The 9,411-nt window shown below is 43.7% G+C and overlaps 1 protein-coding gene across 1 annotated transcript; it reads right to left on the reverse strand.

Annotated features, from left to right (window-relative positions):
- Positions 1-1,885: 1,885 nt before the first annotated feature.
- Positions 1,886-8,969, reverse strand: net1 (neuroepithelial cell transforming 1). Its single transcript, XM_069713188.1, has 9 exons — positions 8,691-8,969; positions 6,218-6,325; positions 5,953-6,117; positions 5,438-5,500; positions 5,037-5,210; positions 4,672-4,929; positions 4,379-4,549; positions 3,689-3,875; positions 1,886-3,595 (listed from the first exon to the last, which is right to left on the reverse strand). Exons 1-9 carry the CDS (start codon positions 8,781-8,783, stop codon positions 3,147-3,149), a joined length of 1,668 nt encoding a protein of 555 aa, XP_069569289.1. The 5' UTR covers positions 8,784-8,969; the 3' UTR covers positions 1,886-3,146.
- Between the last annotated feature and the right edge of the window lie 442 nt (positions 8,970-9,411).

Genomic DNA, 9,411 nt, shown 5'->3' on the forward strand with positions numbered 1-9,411 from the left:
ATGAGTTTTTAGTGTTCTCAAAAAAGATAATATTTGTTAACTCAAACCACAATCAAAAGAGCAAACTCTTTGAGTCAAATTTTCAATCTGCAGTTGTATTTTGATAGTCACGGCACTGACAGATTATTTACATAATGGTTTTTGCGGATAAACAGCACTTAACACTGAAGCCACTTAAATTGGTGTTATACAGTACATGTTCCAAAATAACTTAGTTTATTATGGTGGGACTAACGCTAAGGTAATGTGCAATTGCAATTTTTTCTGAAATTGCAAGTATAAAGATAAATAAGGTCATTTTGTCATCCAAACATATCCACGTGTTCATACAGACCCTAATTTGTTCAATTAAAGAAATGTGGAATAGCATAGATTGTCTGCAGAGCAAGTGCACCAGGTATGAAACCACTAAAGTAAACTGGATGCTTTTTTGTGCTGTAGTGGTGTACACTCTATTTTCCCTCTTTGACTTTGTTCAACCAAGCGCAATAAACTAAGCAGCTATTTTTTTGTTGTTATCTCCAGACACGGATGTGGAAACTGTAGGCTTTATTTTCATGATGTGCTGTTTTTTGCACTGGGAGTACATATACGTGTGGCTGACGTTTTTGGTAATTTGGTAAACACAAACACAGGTGCATCTGTGGTGCAGCATGGCGCAATGGTAGAGTAGTAACAATAGATAATTAGAAGGTTTGTCACAGCTGACTTCAATCATGACCAATCAAAGCATTCCCTTTGAAACCGCTGTGGTGCAGCAAATTTTCAGTTTCGTAATAGCTGAAGAATGGAGCAGACCCGCACCACCATCCAAACTTTATGCAGCAGAAAACTGACAGTTGTCAGGGAGGCCCAGCTTAATTTTTATATGATTACTGGATCAGAAGGTTACATAATTTTTGTTTTGTTTTAATCAGGTATGTAAATGGATAAAAATGCATAGAACATCCGCCAAACCTGGGATTTTGGATAGGAACTGATTATGTGCGCTCTTGCCCACTAAAGCTATGAAAATAGTCCTCAGTCGACTGCTTTGCACTTAGATCTGGTTTGAGCAGGCGATAAAATCAATGTGAATAGTGTTTCGATTAATTCCCACATCCCACCTAATTCCTCTTAAAATGCTATTTCCCATTTGCCAATCATTCCTAGTTGGGATTATTTTTTTTCTAAGTGGGCGAGTAACGTAGCCTGGTGCGAACCAGACCCAATTTCATCTCTGTAACCATGAGTCTGGACACACTCCGTAGGGAAGCGTTTGCAGTCGTTCCATCCTACTTGCCGTAGACCTTGGCTTAATTTTAACCAATCAGCATGCACCGAAACCGGCCAAAATTCTTCCGACGGCCCATGTCCACCAAAGCATTTTTTCCTGAGTACGGCATATAATTATCGTTGACGAAGTGCTGAGGGTTTATTCTGCACTGAGCGCTGAACGTTCTGCGATTTTTTTTCTTTCTGGTCAGCAAGAGCGGTCGTCACTGTCACCAGTCATCCAATCACAGTGAAGGAGGGGCGGGACAAACGCAATTAAAGGCCGAGACTGGTCGCCGATTGGTCCGGCGAGCAAACGTTAATACAAGCCGAGTTCCAAGACTGTATTCACGGTGAAGAAAACTGAAGCTGTGAGGGACAGATAGTGCAGCCAGGCAAGTGGTTAATAGTGAGAGTTCACCTTCAGACAGAACAAAGGCTAGCTTGTTCCCGGTTTCCAATCTTATTGCAAAGTTAGGCTAACTAAGCTGCATGTTTAGCACATTGCCATGGTTGGCATCAATCCTTTTGTCTAATTTGGAAAGGAGGCAATTAAGCAAAATGTTTTCCAAAATGTTTGAGCTATCAGTTCATATGTAAATCAGTGAATAATAAAGATGCAAAATCAAAGTTTTTGGTTGCAGGTCTTACACAGATCTTTATTAGTCTTTACTTACATAAAGCTCGTGGCAACCAAGTTGCCCCTTTCTCTTTTGTTTCCCTCTCAATAACGAAACCATCTGTTACACACATTCAAAAAACTTTTTTGTCTCCCTTCCCCTACTTGCTTTTTCCATCAATTACACTCACTTGATTTTTACCATCTATCTATCGATCGGCAAGATTTCACACCAACCTAACCAACCCGATGGAGTTACACATTTTGCGTCTCTTTCAGTTCCAAAACACAGTTTTAACTATCTTGTCTCTGTTCTCTTCAGCCTTCAACAACATTCTCTTCACATCATCAACCAGTGTTTAATATGTTTCACTGTCCTGCCCTTCCGGACAAGTGCATACATCCTGTCGCTTCTACTGGTGCGAGCATTGTCCAAATAAAGCTCCATGCAAGATGCTACACTGTAAAGTGATCCATTTCATTCTGAATTGTCAGCTTCTTAAAAAACCAACATGGCTCAATTCAAAATTTTGTGTTTCAAACAAAACTCATCATCTCTTTTCTGATATGATTTCAACATTGTTTGTCCGTGCTTAGCTTCGTAGCAAGAAACTGACACCTTATCTGGACCTAAACTAATGCCTCAGCAGTAAATAAAATAAAATGATCCAGCTTCCAACATCTGTCATTTAAGGAATGTATAAAAATAAGACATGTCTTTTGATTAATCTAAAAATCAGACCTTTACGGAGAAATTTGTAGTTTTGCGTGATACAGCTCACCACTTGGGGATTCTCTTTTTTTCCTTCTTCTATGAAACATGCTCAAAATGTGAGACAACTTGCCCTAAGAAGCTAAAACTGCTGCTATATCATACTTAAAAAATAAAACAATAAATTTTAGAATATAAAAATGTAAAACTTTCATTAGCCCCCCCAAAACAGGTTTAAAATAATGCTTAAATATCAAATTAATAGTAAACAGAATTTGATGCATCATCTTCAAGAAATCAACAAACTCTTAGCATAAAATGTGGGTCTGTTTCTCATTGTGCTCCCTTTCAGAGCCGGTAAAAGCCGTGCATGTCTCTCCCAAAGACGTGGGAGTGCACTCGGATGGAGGGGTAAGGTAAATAGCTGCCGAGGAGGACAGTAACTCAAAACACTGTAGTAATACTATGCACATACACACATAAATACAAGTCCCACGCTTCTGTTTTAGTACACAAAACCAAATGTCCTTCCAGGAGTCCATTTTCTCAAGACACCTCACTTCACACCATTGTCTCTTTTCTCTTCCCCAAAGAACACAGAGATTTCTTGTCCTTTTTGGTTTTGTGTGATGTGGATGAGAAGAGTGACGATGACGATAATGACGATGATGATGTCGTCGACAAAGATGAGGAGCTGGATGAAAGGGAAGTTGTGCTGGGGCTTGTGCTATTGCAAGGCGAGCTGGGGGCAGACTGAGAAGAACGCTGTGGGCAGTTCTCGTCTGCTTCCTCCATGTGTATGATGGCGGAGGTGGAGGAAGGGCGACGCTTAGAGCGGGTGTCGCTTGTGGGTGTGTTGGGGGCGGAGGGCTCGCCGAGGGGCCGGAGGACGGAAATGGCACTGCGGAGGCAGTTGAGCCACTGCTGCTTGTGGAAGATATCGTTGACCTGCAGCGTGTGGGACTGCGCCTGGCTCGGATCTTGGGAACGCACCCGGAAAATGTTCTTGGCTGTGGCGGAAGAAGGAAAAGTGAGATTAGGAATTAAAAATGAGGGAAACCATCTCTTATGCAGTTACAACAATCTTTTGACACCAGCCTTACCTTTATCAGCATTGCTGAAGGCACCTCTGAAGGAGCCTCCCATTCTGACATCTCCATCCTGCAGGTCCTCCAGCACCAGATCCTGCACTGGAATTGGTTGCCGGTAAACCTGGAAGCACTGGCGCTCATTTCTGGTGACAGGACGGGTCAAGACCAGCAGCTCAGTGAACAGGAACACATGCAGCTTCTGCAAAGAAACAAACAACAGAAAAATATTAAAACCAGATTTCTGATATCTTACATAACTACCAACAGTTTTCTAGAGGATTTTTACTGTCATCAAAGTTTATATATATATGTAACTTTTTACATTGGTTGCACTGGTGTGCCTAACTGATTGTAGATGGATTTCAGATGGACTTATGACTCTTAACTACCTTATGATTTACTTCAATCAAAAGTAGATTTTTTTATTGAGAGATTTTTTGTTGTTGTTAAAAGGCAATGTCTGCACACCTAGACCTGATGCGACCAATAACATTTTTTAGTCGCACTTGACATTTCTGTTAGCATGTACTGATCGTACATGGTTGCATTGTGGAAATCTTTACTGGTTTGGTTAAATTGTATTTTGCTAGCCAGATCAGTGAGGCTGGCAGGTATAGTCTGCCTTATATGGGATGCGAGCACTGTGTTGATGTGTGTGGAGAGAGCTAAAGGGGGATGTTGTTAAGTGTGTGTGTTGCTCACCGTCCCACTCTTGTTGCGCAGCTCCCCGTGACATAGCAGGCTCTTGCACTGCTCGATGCGAGGGTCCTTTTGCCTGTCGTCCAGATACTCCAGCTTGTCGATATAGTATTGGCACTCAGACTCTCCCTTTTTCATGTTAATGTCAGAAAGAACCCCCTGGATGATGGTGATCTGAACACAAATATTGAATTTAATTTAATTTAATTAGGACTTGAGCCAAATGTTAAGATAACCAATATGGAGATGATGCTTGTTCCTTTGTTAAACAGGTTATATTTGTGTCCTGAACTTACTGCTTCCTCCAGGCTGGTGGTGTCGGGGTGTTCTGGTGGAGTGTGTCTCAGGATCTCTTTGAGCAGCAGCGGGTATTTGACCAAACGGGAGCGTGGAATGTCCAGGAAACTCCACAGGTCCAGCTTCCGGCTGAAGGGTGACTCGAGGCAGCGCTGCAGGAAGTCCTGCACCCGACGGTCCTGCTTCTTCTGGTCCAGCAGCGTCTTGGCTGCAAGCTGGTTGCTGCAGTAGTCCTTGTATGCATTCAGCCTGGGCAACTGCAGAGAAAGGGTTCACACTGTAAATGCCTTCCTTATTTAAAATAGAGTTTTAACAGAATCACACACTGTTAAAACTGTTCATCAAGTCATGAATGGACACTTACCCAGTTTACTACAATCTGCCCAATCTGGCCCACAGTCCCATCTGGCTCTGTTGCTTTGGAGAGCTGGGCCAGCAGGTCCTCGTGCAGAGGGATGTAGGCATCCAGATTGCCAAAGATGTGAGTCAGCTCTTCTTCAGACATGATGGAGAGCTTCAGCATTGGGTCATGATATGCCTGTGAATGGGAACAGAGCCAAAACAATCAAATAACAACCAAAGTGGCGGCTGCTAAGAATAACTTTGCTAATAAAGAGCTTCAAAGGTACAAGAGAAAGACAGAGGAACAATTCCTGTCTTTTTATAGTTCCTGGGTTGGCTGGGTGCAAGACCTGCCAGACTTTCTATTTATTCTGTTTGCTTTATATGTACTCCCCCTAACTCAGAGCCTCTGAAAGTACAAACCTTGCGTGCGAGCTGGAGGTCCTCAATAAGGTCTTGTTCTCCACGAGACAGCTCAAATATGGCCTGAGGAAGGGGAGAAGGAACCAAAGAAAGATTTTTAGCACAACTCATGAGTCAGGTGTCATTACATTATTGCAATTTATAGCCATTAGACTACATCTAAAACTGCAGTGGGGTCAAACAACTGTCATCCCCCCTTTGCTCTTTATGTTGTCAACTCTACTATGTTGAATGTTTTTGTGAGTTCTGACATATGCAGGGCAAGTGGTGAGGCAGGAAACGGGTTTGTTGGCTTGTCAGGTTAAAGTGAGTTTGAGCCCCATTTAAGCTTTTTGACACAAATATTACAGGGACTTGTGAAATTAGTCTGGTAGACAAGTAGAATTCTCTGCTGTCTGGATTTTTTTTTTTAATCTGGCACAATCATTTGGGTACCACTACCCTTTGGCCCTTGGAGTCCTCACCATAGTCTACCCGTTTCTAACGTAGTTTCATGTCTCAGTGCTGATTCTCACCTCTTGCCGCTTGATCTCTTTAGTGGAAAAAGTTCCCTTCTGGTGGACGTCCAACGTCTCTGACCAAAGGGTACTGTTCCTCCTTTTGGGCGGTGTAGGGGCCGCTGCCTTGCTGCAAGGCTTCTGGGGCATGCCCGGCGACTTGCCATCGCCCCGGAAGGAGGCCTGCAGATGACAAAGCGGAAGCCCCACAAGTCAGACATGTTGCAAGAGGTGGCCCTTTCACCAAGGAGGTCTTTTTTGGTGGGCTGTCACGGGAGCTTACTTGGATGGTTTGGCCGAAGCGCCGGACGGCCCCATTCTTCACTGGAGAGATGAGATTGGCTAACGACGTCACCCTGCCGAGAGGACGGACACGCTTGTTGCTGGGTTCCTGAAAAAAATTGAAGATGTTATTTAATGTGACAAAACACAAGTTCTGTCATAAATTCTTGTTATTGACTCCACTCCCTGTTTGGGGGTGAGAAAAAGACGAGGTTGAGCTGCAGGCAGACAGACTGGCGGACCAGGGGACACAGAGATACTGAAGAAGAGGAAGCAGCTGTTGGCTCCATCATGTGAGGGCTCTGGAGCCAGGCATGCCCACCGAGCACAAAGACCCTTTCTGACTGCTGATCTGGAGGGGAAGGGGGTCTGAAGGAATGCCAGGAATGCATGAGACTATACATCTCAGCTGTTCAATGCCCCTCCTAGCACAGACTCTACTACTATCTGGCCTGACAACAGCTACAACTCCACTCCAGAGCGGATCTGTTCCAACACTCAAAGTGTGACAAATGCTTCCTGATTGCAGCTGGCTCTTTAACTACTGGTCCCACGCAGAGAGAGCTGTATGGGACAGTGTGGCACTACTGTTCAGTGAACCAGACCACAGATGGGAGTTGGGGAAATGTGCAGCAATCTTAAACACAGTAAGTGTTTACACAAGGTAGTATTGCAGGGGTGCACTGTAGAGTTTATGGCTACAAGTTGAGACAGGCTCTTCAAAAAGCCTCGCGTGAGAACAGCACTACACCTGGGCCAGGTGACCCACCCCCGACACTCCTCACCCAGCCCTGAGGGCGGAAGAAAGAGGAGAGCTACTCGGCCTGATTCCAACAACAACAGGCCACAGGAATCAAAGAGCTGAAGATGTGGGGTAATATAAAACAGAACACCATGAGATAACTGAAAAAGGCATTTCCAAACAAGCATTTAGCATCTTAAGGACTTCACGTTAATAAGGGCTTTCTCACTGAGCACAGTGCAGCAAGAAGCTCCTTGTGTTTTCTCCTGACTCAGGCCAAATGGGATTTTGGCTTGGCTCAGCATTGTGGGAAACCGTGCAGCCATCGAGGCTCCGGGCCCCACGGACACAGCTGTCAAACAGATCTGCTCAGTCTGATGTGGCCTCGGAGCTGCTGTGGCTGTGGTTGGATCACGGTCTACTGTGGTCAGGGTTTTCACAGACAGCCTTGAGAATTTGGCAAGCCCTCTAGTGGTAGGGGCCATTTCAACTCTTTTGACTGAAGCCTCTATGTGAGGATAGATTTTATTCCTGGTCTGTGGGGACCAGACTTGCCATTATGCCCTTCCTGTCGTTTGGCAACTGGCCCCAGAATAACAAAGGGCCTCTCGTCCCACGTTTTGTATATCATCTATAAAGTGAAATGGTGCAAACGGACTGGGAAAGCTGCTACTCCTAGCAGTCAAACTCTGTTCTTACTCTCTGCACACTTTAGGAAATCAGACAGATCCCAGGTTTGCACTGTTGCTTTGGATAATTGCTATCATTGGTCCTCCAGACAGACACATGTACTCTCCTTAAATTTTAAACCCAGCCTCATAAACCTTAGGGAGTTTTTTTTTTTTTTTTTTTATCTTCAGGAATCTCTAAAGCACCCTTCCTATACTTTTGCTTTGATGTAACCTCGTGCTTGCTGTGAGCTAAAACCCCAGATGTGTCCCATGATTACAGCAAAGCATGAGCTGATAGGGAAACAGAGCAGGCAGACTGCAAATCAGAGTCTAGGTCATCAATATGTGAACACAAAGGGGGAAAAAACCCTTTGAAGAGATGACACGTTTTTAAATGGCCAATTCTGTGGGAATAAGACTCATGAAATGTCTTCCGTCAATGAAACCACATGTTCTCTTCCAAAAGAAGTCTCCAAAGGGGAAGGAAGGAGTTGAATTGGAAACTTTAATTAATACAAACAACAAACCTGATTTCAACACCTGAGAACCTGTAATAGGGTTTATTACTCAGGGAAAGGTGTCAAGCTGCTGTGCCTCCTAATGTCAAAGACAGAGTACTGTATTACTTTTGGATACAGGGTTATTGACTAAGAATATCCCCCCTGCTGTTTCACTGTTTGTGCTCTTTTGAGTCTGCTGATTGTCTTTCTCCATGTCCCATCGATACTGAGCTGCCTGCTAGGATGCATATTTGAGAACAGAGGAGGAATACGCGACACTGAAGGGAAGGGGTGCCTTCACCGTTTACAACATCAGAAAAGGTGCGGTGTAATCCAATGATTCACTTTCCGAGGATAGACAATATCTCAAGCTTTGGTCCAGGCACAAAGGTCAAAGTCTCATCTCACACTCACAAACACTGTGTTCTCTACTGAGATAAAACCGGGGTTAGGTGCTGATTCACTCACAATCACACAAAGATATGACTTCATTTCAAGGAGTTACAGTCAAACATTTACTGAGTGACATCAGTCGCTATACTGTGTGTTTCTGCATCTCACCTCTGACTCCTTGTTGGCTTGATTCTGGGAGTCTATCACTTGCAGAGTCCGTTTGATAGGCACCAAGCTACCAAGTTCATCGTAAGCCACCATAGCTTTCAGTAAAAACACAGTATCCTTAATCCTGGCGAGTTAGCTCCAAGTAATCCACATCAGGAAAAAAGGTGAAAAAAGTAAGAATTGTGTGAAAGGAAAAAAAACAAAACTAAATAGATAAATAAATAAACTTTGCCCTTCTTTCCCTCTTCCCTGGTGGGACAGGGCTTCGTGAGAGCAGCCCTCACACACTTTCTAAACTTTGGTCTGAGATGAAGTGAAGGAGGGAGGGCTTTATACCAGGACCAAAGAGGGGGCGGAGCCTGCGTCTTGTTCAGCCCACATTGCACATTGAGCAGGGCTTGGGTTGCAGTGGAAGTGAGGACAGGCAGCGTTGATTCATCATTCCAAGTTAAAACAGTACTGAGAATTTATAAAATCACATGCAATACCTACTGTGGTGGTTTACACAAACAACTCAGATGAGGGCTAATGGAGGCTGAACATATGACCCTTGACTAACACAATACAGCTTTCTTTCAGGGACCTGGGTTAACGTGCAGTAAAACCAGCCCAATAATGAAGGTTTGAATTAAAGACAGGTGTTGATATCTGATAGTAAAAAAAAAAATAATAAAAAAAAAAGTTTTATACTTAAACACTCAATAGAAACATTGTTAGCAAT

The sequence above is a fragment of the Brachyistius frenatus genome, unplaced genomic scaffold (assembly GCF_029030835.1).
Source record: "Brachyistius frenatus isolate BFR_SWC_R1_liver_20210118 unplaced genomic scaffold, ASM2903083v1 Contig_116, whole genome shotgun sequence".
Taxonomy (NCBI): Eukaryota; Metazoa; Chordata; class Actinopteri; family Embiotocidae; genus Brachyistius; species Brachyistius frenatus.